This window comes from Sorex fumeus, unplaced genomic scaffold (genome assembly GCF_029834395.1).
Source record: "Sorex fumeus unplaced genomic scaffold, SorFum_2.1 ptg000086l, whole genome shotgun sequence".
Lineage (NCBI taxonomy): Eukaryota > Metazoa > Chordata > Mammalia > Eulipotyphla > Soricidae > Sorex > Sorex fumeus.
This window is the reverse complement of record NW_026606143.1, coordinates 33,040,825-33,054,444: the sequence shown is the minus strand read 5'-3', so window position 1 is coordinate 33,054,444 and position 13,620 is coordinate 33,040,825. Positions and strand designations below refer to the sequence as shown.

The following is a 13,620-nucleotide window of genomic DNA, read 5'->3' as shown; positions in this document are numbered from 1 at the left end:
AGCTTGCCAGGCTCTGCCGTGAGGGGGAGATACTCTCGATAGCTTGCCAGGCTCTCTGAGAGGGGCGGAGGAATCAAACTCGGGTCAGCCATGTTGGCTGCTTGTAAGGCAAATGCCCTACCGCTGTGCTATCACTCCAGCCCCTGAATTTCCTCATTGTCTGATAATTTTACGTTTAGCATTTTGAGGAAGTCGCAATTTTTTTCCCCAAGAAACTGCATCATTTTATATCATCAGCAGCAATGTATGAAGATTCCAGTTTCTTCACATCCTTGCCAGTCCTTGTTATGGTGTCTTTTACATTATAGCCTTCTTAGTGAATATGAGGTAGAATCTTATTGTGGTTTTGATCTATCTAGTTACCTAATTTACATCTATCTAATGACCAACAATATTCAGAACTTTTTATGTGCTTATTGAAATTTGTATACCTTCTTTGAAGAAAGGTCTACCTCAGACATTTCTAGTTTGGGGGCTACACCTGGTGGTATTCAGGGCTTACTTCTGGCTCTGTGCTCAGGGATAACTACTGGTGAGGCTTAAGGGATCATAAGGGATGCTGGGGATCAAACCCAGGACAGGCACACTCATGGCAAACAACTTACCCGTTGTACTATTTCTCTGGTCCATACCTCAGACATTAAACATTTTTTTAAAAAAAATACTTCACTGTGGGAGTATTTTATTTATTCTATATAGTTGTGACTTATAGATGTGTGGTTTGTAAGTAATCTCTCCCTTTCTGTGGGATGTCTCTTCCTTTTCCCACCCCACCCTTGGTTACACTGGGTATAACCAAGTAGGAGCCACACCTGGCTCTATGTTCAGGGGCTCAGAGTACTCAGAAGACCATACGATGCTGGTATTTGAACCACTGTTGTAGCCACAGCCACATGTAAGGCAAGTACCTTAACCTCTGTACTTTGTGTTTTCGGGTTGTTTGTTTTGTTTTTGGGGGGCAACATTGACTGGGCTCAGGGCTCACACCTGACTCTGTACCACTAAGCCACATTCTTAGGCTCTTTTCTTTTTAATACATAGTCATTTATGGCTACAAACTCTTTGAGCTGAATTTTCATGTGTTTTGGCATACTGCATTTTTGTTTTCATTCATCTTAAACAATTTTCAATTTCTCTTGTGATTTCTATTTGGACTTCTTTATAATTTAGGATTGCCATGATCCAAATTTTCCTTCTGCTACTAATCTATAATTTGCTTTTTAGGCAGAAAAAATACTTTTATGATTTTAATCATTTTAAGTTGATTGAGGTTTTCATTATGGCCTAGCATAGGGCTCTGTTGTGAAGACTGTTCCAGATGAGCTTCAGAAGAATGTCTAGAAGAATGTCTGTTTTGCTGCGCTTGGGTGGAATGTTATATATCTCTGTGAGAGCTATTTGGTTTATAGTGCTGTTCAAGTCTTTTATGACTTTCTTCCTAGTTGTTCTATCCATTATTAAAAATAGAGTGTTGAAGTTCCCAACTATTCTTGTTGATTGTCTGTTTCTTCCTTCACTTCTGTCCATTTTTATGTCCTACCATTTGAGACTCTGTTGTCGGGTACACATACATTTATAATTGTTTTATGTTCCTGATGGATTCTTTTATAATTACCAAATGTTCCTCTTTATCTCTAGAAACTAGCAATGGCTTTTCTATCTTAAAGTGCTTTATTTTTCTATCTTGTCTTATGCTGCGCTGGAGATGGAAGCCAGAGCCTTGTGCAAGCCAAGGACTCTCTCACTGAGCAACATTCCTTGCTTCTCTTTGGATATTATTATTATTATTATTATTATTATTATTGGAAGTTGGGCTAGAGCGATAGCGCAGCAGTAGGGCGTTTGCCTCGCACACGGCCCTGCCGAGCCAGATTCAATTCCTCCACCCCTCTTGGAGAGCCTGGCAAGCTACTGAGAGTATCTTGCCCGCACGGCAAAGCCTGGCAAGCTATCCATGACGTATTCGATATGCCAAACACAATTAACAACAAGTCTCACAATGGAGACGTTACTGGGCCTGCTTGAGCAAATCATGAACAACGGGCGGACAGTGATACGGTGATTATTATTGGAACAAGTTTATTTTAACGCCCTTGCTGGCAGCCTAGGTAAGGTAAGGTAAAGGCCCTCCCGTTGATCGTCGATTTTCTCGAGCGGGCCCAGTAACGTCTCCATTGGAGACTTTGTTGTTACTGTGTCTGGCATATCGAATACTCTCGGTAGCTTGCCGGGCTCTCCGAGAGGGGCGGAGGAATCGAACTCGGGTCGGCCATGTTGGCCGCGTGTAAGGCGAACGCCCTACCCGCTGTGCTATCAGCCTACACCAATTAATTATTATTTAAAATTTCATTTTAAAAATTTTGTGTTGGTGTATCATTGGTTTATAGTGTAATAGAATTGCAGAGTTAGTACCGTACCTTTCTATGTGTATCATTGTCTTGTTATCATTCCTGCCACAAAAGGCTTCTTTCTTCCTTCCTCCCATACCTAATCCCCTTTACTTCTGATAAACACCATAGTTTTCATTGCAAAGTCTATATTGTTCAAACTAAAATGTGTATCTTTTAGACAACATACAGTTGGATGTTTCTATTTTATTATGTTTAAACATCTCTCATTTTCTTTTTCTCAACTTCCTTTTGCCTTGTTTCTGCTCACTTATTGTGGCATTTGAGATCACATTTAGCAGGTGGGCATGAGGTATTGAACATTGAGCCACATCCCAAGACCCCTTGTTTTTATTTTTGAATTCTGCTTCATCATTTCTGTTTTTATTCAGTTGATTAATCCATTCACATTTGCTGTTATTACTAATGTGGTTAGATTTCTATCAGCTATTTTACTTTTGGGTATTGCTATATGACACATCACAACTTTGGTCTTCTGGTCCTTCTTATTTTGAATTTATGTTTGTAAGTTATCTGAGATAAATATTTAATGTACAGAGAGATAACTATGCTAGTACCAGTAAAATGTTTTGCTTTTCTCCTAAATTATATTTGTTTGTTCGGGGGCCACACCCAGCAGTGCACAGGACTTACACTGACTCCGAGATTCGGGACACCATATGTGGTACTGGGGCTCAAAACCCGGGTCAGCAGCATACACAGCAAGTGCCCTATTTACTATAATATTTCTTAAACCCCTTTTTCTACTGAATAATACCTCCTTTGTCACATTTATTGCTTCTACGTATAATTCACTATAGTTATGAAATTCTTATTATATTATATTCAGGTATCTTTCTTCTTTTGTGTCAATACTGACTTATTTCAGCAACTTTACAGTGAATTTTAATATTTGCTCTAGCAAGTCCTTTATTTTCTTTCTTTCCCAAAATGTTCTTGGTAATTCTTAGACATTCATTTTTCTTGTGAATCTTGGAAATAAAGAAAGAACTAGGGCTGGAGTGATAGCACAGCAGGTAGGGTGTTTGCCTTGCACGCGACCGACCCGGGTTCAATTCCCATCATCCCATATGGTCCCCCGAGCACCTCCAGGAGTAATTCCTGAGTGCAGAGCTAGGAGGAACCCCTGAGCATCGCCGGGTGTGACCCAAAAAGAAAAAAAAACTAAGGACTTAAGAGTCTACATAAGTCTGGAGTTGATGCCTTTCATGTGTGAGTCTTTGAACTTGGTCCCTGGCACTGCTTAACCCTCATAAGCATCACTTGGCCTGAGCCTGAACAGCATCGTATTGTCTGGCCTGAGCACTGAACCGTTTTGCCCGGTTGACCAAGTATTCCAGGAGTGGCTTCCTGAGCTCCCCCACACCCCCAGTGTTGCTTAGAAGGCCCGTAAAAATAAACAAAGAAAAAGAAAAACTTAGTGGTAATCCTTAAGTTTTTTCCTTAAAATATGCACATACGTGCATTTATATATACACACTCATCATCCAGTAACATGCTATGTGTGAAGGTAGGCAAATTATTTAAAAGGACAACTGGTAGGTAGTAATAGAACACATTACTATAAAACAGGATAGGCTGTTGTATATAACCCTAACAGAATTTATTTTTCTTAACGTAGGGTGAGTATTATTGAAAGCAGTGCTGTGAGGATACTAAAGGAGAAAATGGTTGCACGAAAAACTGACCTTGTTCGTGCTTTACAACTTCAAGACCGCTATAGATCAGGTAATAAAGTTCTGTACTATTTACCATTTCCCAACATATCAGGCTACATGTAGATGGGTTTTCATTAGATTTCTTAGCTTCCTTAAGATCCCAGTCCTCTATTTTTACTAGCAAAGAATGATAGCCATGGGGCTGGAGCAATAGCACAGCGGGTAGGGCGTTTGCCTTGCACGCGGCTGACCCAGGTTCAATTCCCAGCATTCCATATGGTCCCCTGAGCACTGCCAGGGGTAATTCCTGAGCGCAGAGCCAGGAGTAACCCCTGTGCATCGCCAGGTGTGACCCAAAAAGCAAAAAAAAAAAGAATGATAGCGATAATAATAAACTATAAGCCATTATATGCTTTTAAAATAGGCATATCACTTTCTTTTTCTTTCTTTTTCATTTTTATGGTGCTGGGGCTTGCACTTGGACCTCCCACGTGCAAAACATATGCTCCAGCCCTTCAACTTATCTCAGTCTGGGAAAAAGCATATTTCTTCTTTTTCAGTAAGCTGCTTTCAAGTGCAAACAGCAACTAGTGCAAGCTGAAATGAGAATGCCATTTCTCACAGTATGGCATGCTCGAGACAGGCAGGCCATCCTATTAAGAAACAGCTACATTCTAAAAGGTACAGAATCACAACACATTCACCGACCTACAGTAAGTGAGGTTAATCTTTGGGTCGTGTCTCCTCGCCTCATGAAAGGTGACTTGAAACTTCAGAAGAGGACAGGGAACAGTAGACAAGCACTAAGAGCTGGATTGTCCTGGGGCAAATGTGATGAGTGGTGCAGAAACACAGCCTGAGACAAAACCATAGGCTAGTAGGGAAATGGAGCAGTTGCATTGGAGAGGGCCACATTATGTCTGAACCTTGACAGCGACTACAATAGTCTTAGGTCTGTACTATTGACTCCTCAAAAGCAAATTCAAGTCTACCTTCATGAGAAACAGCCTGAATTTGGAATTTTGGCCACTAGGATATTCAGAAGTGAATAAACTAATCAGAACTCACAAAGATCCCAAACAAGGAGCTAAGCTGTCAGGAGTGAAAATCAGCAGAAACAGCAAACAAGGCGTCAGATATTGGCATGGATGTTGGTGATTTGGGTGATGTAGGACTTCTGGGCTTCTCCAAAGGATGTTGATGAGAGAGGTGGGGAGTGAGGGAGGCTTAGTCAAGAAAGAGTGTTTCCACTTTTCCTGTACAACCCATTTGGGAGGGCCTTGAATTAAGTGGGGGTGGGGCGGGGACAGAGACAGGACTGGAAAAGGCTCCGACACTTCCCAGCACAGAGACTGGCATCCCACCAGCCCCACTGGCCAGCTTCTCAAGCTGTATCATAATGCCACTTGATTTTCATGGCATGGAAACTGGTCCCCGCCACCTGAGTCCTCAGGGAGTCCTGACCTTGGGTTGAAGAGAGAAATAATATATTTCTGGAGATGAGTTGTGAAGTAAAGCAGTTTTTAATTTTTTTTAAATCACAGTGAGATACACCATTACAAAGTTGTTCGTGTTTGGGTTTCAGTGATATAATGTTCCAACAGTCATCCCTTTACCAGTGAACATTTCCCACCACCAATGTCCCCAGTTTCCTCCTTCACCCTCTCCACTGCATGTTTCTATGGCAGTCACTTTTCTTCTCTCTCTCTCTCTCTCTCTCTCTCTCATGTAAAACAGTTTTATTTAGAGATGGGAGCAGCAGAGGAGAGAGAGAGACAGAGAGATAGAGATTCTCCACTCTCCAGAGGGGAGAGAGCCAAGAATCCACATCCGAAGTTGAGATGTGGGGTGATCCGGAATGGGTATGCACCCAACTTACCTTTGCAAAGTTGGTATTACAGGTTTTACCGAAACTGTCCCCATGGGGGCTTTCTATATCGAGAAGAGTCAGTTCCTGGGGTGCTGTGAAGAAGACGAGCTTGGAACTTTGGGGATCCAGCTTTCTCCAGGGTTAGAGTTTTATCAGCTTCAGTTCCTAAACCCACAAAGAGGGTCAAGTCTTCATGCTTTTGTGGCTACTTTAGGACTAGTGACAGTAGCTTTTTAAATCACATCTTGGTTATATGACTTCCCCAGAACTCATTGCCAGCCTCTCTCTCTGCCACCATCAGCCTGTGTGTTTCAGAAATATCAAATACTCCCCCTACATATACCCATGGTGATAAATGTTGAAGGAAACAAATGATGTAATCATATATATGCATTTACAGATAATTTGAAGAAGAACCAAATAGATATAAAAAATACTTGGTTTTTTTTAAGGGAGCCAGAGTTATGATAGTACAGTGGGTAGGGTGCTTGCCTTGCATGCAGCCGATATGAATTCAATTCCAGGAATCCCATATAGTCCACAGAGCCTACCAGGAGTGATCCTTGAGTGTAGAGCCAGGAATAAGCCCTGAGCACTGCTGGTTGTGGCCTAAAAACCAAAAATAAACAAATAAATAAGTTTTTAAAAGGATAGGTAAAGGTAAAGGTAAAGGCCCTCCCGTTGATCGTCGATTTGCTCGAGCGGGCCCAGTAACGTCTCCATTGGAGACTTTGTTGTTACTGTGTCTGGCATATTGAATACTCTCGGTAGCTTGCCGGGCTCTCCGAGAGGGGCGGAGGAATCGAACTCGGGTCGGCCATGTTGGCCGCGTGTAAGGCGAACGCCCTACCCGCTGTGCTATCGTGCTATCGTGGATTAAATGAAAGATTGAACACTGCTTAAGAATGAATTATAAAGATCAAACTTTATAAGAAGTAGGATAAGGAGAGTTTGTATACATCTAATTAGGATTTGGAGAGAAGAATGTAAAAGAGGGATCTGACAATATAAGTCAAAATCCTTTAAAAATCTAGGGGGTAGGGAGGTGTCCAGTGGTAGAGTGCCTTGCCTTGCATGTGTGAGACCCTGGGTTTGACCCCTGAAAAGAAAAAGAGAGACAATCATGTGCATAGCCTCTGATACAGCAGTTCACTTCTAGGAATGAGACTAGGAATAATGGAATAATTTCAGAGTTATTGAAACTATACTATATATATATGTTTCTTAATAAAGACTGAGAACCATGATTTATTGTACATTAAAAATAGGTTAGACAACATAACATGAGACTAACACCTAAGGATAGTAGATACATGGGACAGAAAGATTGCTCCATAGCTGGAAGCCTGCCTCATGGGCAAAGGGGAGAAGGCAGTTGGAATAGAGAAGGAATCACTAAGAAAATGATGGCTTGAGGAACCGGTTGGAATGGGAGATGTGTGCTGAAAGTAGATAATGAACCAAACATCATAACTTCTCAGTATCGCATTGCAAACCATAATGCCCCCAAATAGAGAGAGAGTCTGGGGAATATTGTCTGCCATGGAGGCAGGGGGAGGGTGGGAAAGGGGAGGTATATCAGGGATATTGGTGGTGGGGAATGTGCACTGGTGGAAGGATGGGTGTTTGATCATTGTGTGATTGTAACCCAAACATGAAAGCTTTTAACTATCTCATGGTGATTCAATAAAATTTTAAAAAATGGGTTAGAATAAATCTCCATCATGTATGTTGCCATATATAATCCATGTATGTGAAACATACTAGAGTAAACTGTATGTTTGGTATTAAGAAAGAAAAAATATGTGTACATATTTATATTCATAGAAGCACCAGGAGTTATAACAAAGTTTTTGTTTATTTAGAATCATTTCAAATAAGCCAATCTTTAAAAATTCAGATATTCTAAAAACTGCCTGTAATATAAGAAGATAAAAAAAGACCTTAGTTAAGAAAATGGAAGTTGAGGGGCTGGAGCGATAGCACAGCGGGTAGGGCGTTTGCCTTGCACGCAGCCAACATGACCGACACAGGTTCGATTCCCAGCACCCCATATGGTCCCCTGAGCACTGCCAGGAGCAATTCCTGAGCATCGCCGGGTGTGACCCAAAAAGCAAAAAAAAAAAAAAAAAGGAAGTTGAGTAATATGCCAAGGAGTTTCAAAGAAAAGCAGTCTGTTATCCTTTATATTCTTCTGTGTTTTCCAATCGGTGTTTTCTAATCATTGATTAGAAATATATCTTACAGTGCTTGTCAGGAAAAGGAGAAATGAAATTGCACACCCAAAGTGTGATTGTTTGCAATCACAATTACCTGATTTGTGGTAACTGAATTTACTCCGGCAGAACCACTGGGTCTGGGAGGACAGATCATAAAGGGGTGAGCTCAGAATCCCAGGCTGATGGCAATTGTGGTTCTTCACCAACCACTTGTGTGAACTTTTGTTGTTGTTAGGCAAAGTTACCTTGAGCCAGTGGGCTTTTTCTCTGGAAAACGTTTTGGGACTGAACTTGCCCTGGAGAACCCTGAGTTCGCATCTGGTGAAAACAGACGAAAATGGCAATGTTGAGTACATGTCCACCTTCGAGGATTTATGCATTCAGAAACCCATCAAGGAGGCAAGTGACACGGGGCCATCTGCAACCTGGATGCAGCAAAACCTGCTGTGGATAACCTACAGAAGTCATTGTCTTTGGAAAATAAGGGTGTGGGATCAGCTAATGCAATGGTTTCAGCTGCCAGTGTGCGAATCCACGCTGGTCTGGAACAAAGTTATTGCCATTTAACTCATGGCACATCTGGGGCAGTGCTAGAATGTGTGAAGAGAGAGAGAGAGAGAGAGAGAGAGAGATGTCCTTATTATAATGAATGTCTTTTATGTCGACCTCAGTGGCTGCAAATTATTTCTCCTGTTTCACCACTCTACAGATATAAAAAGGTGGTAAAGACCTGACCTAGTAGGTGAGAACAGGAGAGTTTTAGGAAAGGCCTAATGGGGAACTCCTAAATCCATCGGATCAGTTCAGGAAATGTGGGGACACTAAGTGTAGACAAAAAGCAAGGGAAGACAAGCTTCTTCAGGCAAGTGCCTGTCAAGTCTATGATTTTTTTTTCTTTTTGGGCCACATCCAGCAATGCACAGGGGTTACTCCTGGCTCATGCACTCAGAAATTACTCCTGGCGGTGCTTTGGGGACCATATGGGATTCTGGGAATCGAACCCAGGTTGGCTGCGTGCAAGGCAAATGCCCTACCCATTGTGCTATTGCTCTAGCCCCCTAAATCTATGATTCTTTCAAATGCCGGCCAGCAGTGGGGAGTTGTCGTGGTGTGCTTTCCCACACAACACACCCTTGGCAGTACTTAGCATATTCTCTGCTAAACTGTCTGTGTAGAGACTTCCTGGCATGACATTTCATATCTTTGAGACTTTTAAAATGTGGAATTCCTTACTTTGTTGGGACTCCTCAGGGATAGCGGTCAGACCCCTCCCAGAACCCCAGCCCTTCCCACCGAATCAGCAAATAGCACTAGATGCTAAGTTTATAGCATTGAGCTAAGAGTGATTCAAGGGAAGTTAAGACGGGGTGATTATCAGTAAGGGAGATGAGATGATAAGAGCAAAGAGAAGATGAAAATCAAAGAGCAGGTGGAAGGCTAAAGTATCCTCAGGAAGATGGCTTATGGCCTCACTTAAGAGGAGTTTACTTTGATGACTCAATTCTCAGCATCAGCTTCAGGCAGCTGACATTCAAATCCCACTTTCCAACCATGTGAATCTTTGTTCCATCCCTTGACTACTCCGTTTTCTAATATGTAAAGTGGACATAACAGTAGTTCAGTTCTTGGGGGTTAGGCTGAGGACTTAGTGAAATAATCTGCAAGAAACTCTGCCTATGTGCAGAGCCTAGCACAGAGGTCTTCTCAGTAAATTTGGTTATTGTTACTTACCACTTCCTTATTTGCTTTGGCCCGGAATGGGCTAATGGTTCAAACCACAAGGCAGGGTATTCCCCAACCCCCTACCCCCACATACATCTTTTATCTTATTAAAGATAAATATTTCTATTAAAATAACATACTTTAAATTAGTGATGATGTTTGCTGTCAACAAACAAAAATCAACCCATGCTAGTAATTCTGTGTGTTTTAATGTTCAGGAAATCTTTATTTTAGGTTCAGTCTTCCATAGTTGAGACTCTGTACAGATACCGATCTGACCTGCAAATCATCTTTAATGTCATGGATACTGACAACTCAGGTAAGTGGACTGTGGACTTTGATTAGTGCATTAGCAACAGGAAGCTAGTCTGTTTCTTTGGAACCAGAACTGTGTTTTTATCTCTTTCATTCTTTATCCAAACTTGATTAAACTCAGGGGGGAAATAGACCCATGTTTTATTTTGTTTATTTTGTTTGGGGTTCATACCTGGCAGTGCTCTGGGTTTACTCCTGGCTCTGCACTCAAGAATCACTCCTGATCATTCTCAGTGGACCAACCGTATGGGGTGCCAGGGATTGAACCCAAGTCGGCTGCATGCAAGAGAAGTACCCGCCCACTATACTACCTCTCAGGTCCATGGGTTTTGTTGTTGTTGTTTGTTTGTTTTCAATTGAATTACCATGAGATACACAGTTACAAAGCTGTTCATAATCAGGTTTCAGTCATATAATATTCCAGCGTCCATCCTTCCACCAATGTACATCTCCCACCACCAATGTTCCCAATTTTCCTCCCACTATTCCCCCTCCCCCCAAGTCTGCCTATATGTTAGGAACTTTCCTTCTTTCTCTCACTCTCTCTCTCCCTCCCTCTCCATCTCCCTCTGTTCCTCCCTCCCTCCCTCCCTCCAACCATCCCTCCTTCCCTCTCCCTCTCTCTCCCTTTCTCTCTCTCTCTCTCTCTCTCTCTCTCTCTCTCTCTCTCTCTCTCTCTTTCTCCCCCCCTTCTCCTTTTGGACAATATTATTTGCAACACAGGTACTGAGAGGTTATCATGTTTGTTCCTTTATCTACTTTCAGCACACAGTTCTTACACAGAGTGATCATTTCCATTTATCTTTGTCATAGTGGTCCCTTCTCTATCCCAACTGCCTTCTCCCCAGCACTTGAGGCAGGCTTCCAACTGTGGGCCAATCCTCCTGGCCCTTGTTTCTACTGTCCTTGGGTATTAGTCCCATTATGTTTTTTTATATCTCATTTTTTAAATACCAGGCCCATGTTTAATAAGACTATTACTTTGCTTTGATCACAAACTATGCATCCAAGACCATAGAGTCTCTCACAGGCCAAGGTACCCATTAGTCAGCAATAATTGCCCCTTTTATAAATACCAGCATAGATGAAAAGAGAATTCATTATCCATTTAAACATCCTCCTCGTATTCACTCCCAGCAATAATTGTTCCTGGAATTCTGATTCAGTTTGGGGAACCGAGGGCTATGAAAAAACCCTTATTTTCTGTTTGGCTTTGATGCATAATTACTTATTTTCAAAGTTGTACCCAAAAAATCTCAGCTGATCCCCAACTGACAAGACCATTCAACACCCAAAAATCAATCATCAACATGCAAAAGTTAATTATTGACTATATAAAAATGTCAGCTCCATTATTCACAAACCTCATTGCAAACAGCATAACTTCTTCCTATGCTCTGATATTTCTCTCCACTCAGCCCTCTCTCCAAGCCCTCAGACCAAAATGGCTTTTGAAGGAACTTTTCTCAATATAGTCAAAGCCATCTACCACAAACCTATGGCAAGCATAATCCTCAATGGGGAAAAACTAAGAGCGTTCCCTCTAAGGTCAGGGACAAGACAAGAATGCCCACTCTCACCACTTCTGTTCAATATAGTGCTGGAAGTACTTGCAATAGAGGTTAGGGAAGAAAAGATATTAAGGGTATCCAGATAGGAAAGGAAGGAATCAAGCTCTCACTAGTCGCAGATGATATGATACTATATTTAGAGAACCCTAACTAAAGCCTCCACCAAGAAACTCCTAGAGACAATAGACTTGTACAGTAAACTTGCAGGCTATAAAATCAATACTCTCTTTCTTAAAAAAAGAAACCTTTAACATATATATTCCCATGGTCCACAGACTTCTATTTCCTCCCTTTTTACACATTAACATTGAAAGTTGTCTCAGGATCACTTGGCAATTGAAGGTGGCCTATTGTTTCTTACATGTATGATCTTTCATTTCCAATTTTTCCAATGTCTTGATGGTCAACTAACTATATTAGTGAGTTTGGAATTGGGACTCTTCAGTAGTATGACTTCACCACTTCTCTGTTAGGTGTCTCTTAAAATGAATACTCACAGTCCTTCCCTATATTCTCCTAGGTCTGATATCCATAGAAGAATTTCGTGCCACCTGGAAACTATTCAACAGTCACTACAGTATTCAAATTGATGATTCTGAAATTGATGCACTTGCTGCAAAAATGGACTTAAATAGAGATGGAAGCATTGACTTTAATGAGCTTTTAAAGGCTTTCTATGTAGTGCATAAATTTGATAATGCAAGCAAATCAACCACCTCAACAGAGGACAGTGAATAACTTGCCTCGGGCAACAAGTTGACCCCAAGTCTTGCACAAAATCTTTTCTAGGAACTTTTAAATTCATAGTCAGTAATAGAGAAAAGTAGATCCCACTTCATACACAGCAGATGCTTAGTGTGGGTTTTGAAAGACCCCGGTAAGCTGCTATTGGTAAGATTAGGTAAAACGTCAGCTGATAGAATTTGCTTCCAACATTAGGAAATACATATTGCCAGTTAGAGAGAGAAAGTAGGTTTGAGCCTAGTATTGGACTATTTGATGTTACCTAGCCGGAAGATAAGAGCAGTTTGGAAACATTGGAAGGAGCCCATAGAACACCAGAGAAAAGTACAGCATCTGAGAGGGCCCCAGAGATGGGAAGTTGAAAACGAAACCATTAATGGAATAAAATATTTGCATCTTTAAACTGGAATCTGTTTTGGAGATAGTATTTCTCAATTGTGGGGGAACCACCTTCTGGGATGGGAGCCATATCAGATTCTGGGGGCAAAATGTGGGAGTTCATTTTTTGAAAAAGCATGTATTTTTCTGGCACTTGGAGATAAAAGTGAATGTACTCAGAATGAGCCCTCCAGTTAATATGGTGTGACACTTTTATTGTTTATATGAGTGCTCAATTATAACTACCTGTGCGATCTATTTTGCTATTCTGACTGTATACCCAAACATAGTAAGAGATTTCTCTTTAAAGGTGAGTCTATGTTTAATTTTTTCTAAGTTTCAGAACTTCAAGATCTCTAAGAATGCCACATTTGATAACCTGCAAATCCTACACTAGAAATAATGGATCAAATATGACAAATATGTCCTCTTAGTATATAATTGGAACTTAGATCACATGTTTACAATAGTGTTAACATTTATGGTTTTAATAACAAATGTGTCTTAAATGCATACCTCAGGCCCTAGGGAGGGGACAAAAAAAGCAGTATTAATGTTGGACAGCATAGATTTGAAGGCAAAGAATATTATTAGGGATAAGAAGGTTCATAACTGAATCTGAAATGCAGTTATTGACAAAGAAATATCATTATTATAAATATTCATATTTAGTAACAGAGTTTTAAATTTTATAATGTAAAAATTGACATAACTACCAGGAAAATTAATAGAGGG

At 41.0% G+C, this 13,620-nt stretch overlaps 1 protein-coding gene across 1 annotated transcript in view; it reads left to right on the top strand.

Moving 5' to 3' along the window:
- The window catches only part of PPEF1 (protein phosphatase with EF-hand domain 1), a 129,216-nt gene extending 116,715 nt beyond the window's left edge, over positions 1 to 12,501 (top strand). Inside the window, exons 15-18 of the mRNA XM_056131133.1 lie at positions 4,030 to 4,136; positions 8,391 to 8,554; positions 10,112 to 10,196; positions 12,284 to 12,501. Of these exons, the coding sequence (XP_055987108.1) occupies positions 4,030 to 4,136; positions 8,391 to 8,554; positions 10,112 to 10,196; positions 12,284 to 12,501 (574 nt within the window). The remainder of the gene's footprint in view (positions 1 to 4,029; positions 4,137 to 8,390; positions 8,555 to 10,111; positions 10,197 to 12,283) is intronic.
- The last annotated feature ends 1,119 nt before the right edge of the window (positions 12,502 to 13,620 follow it).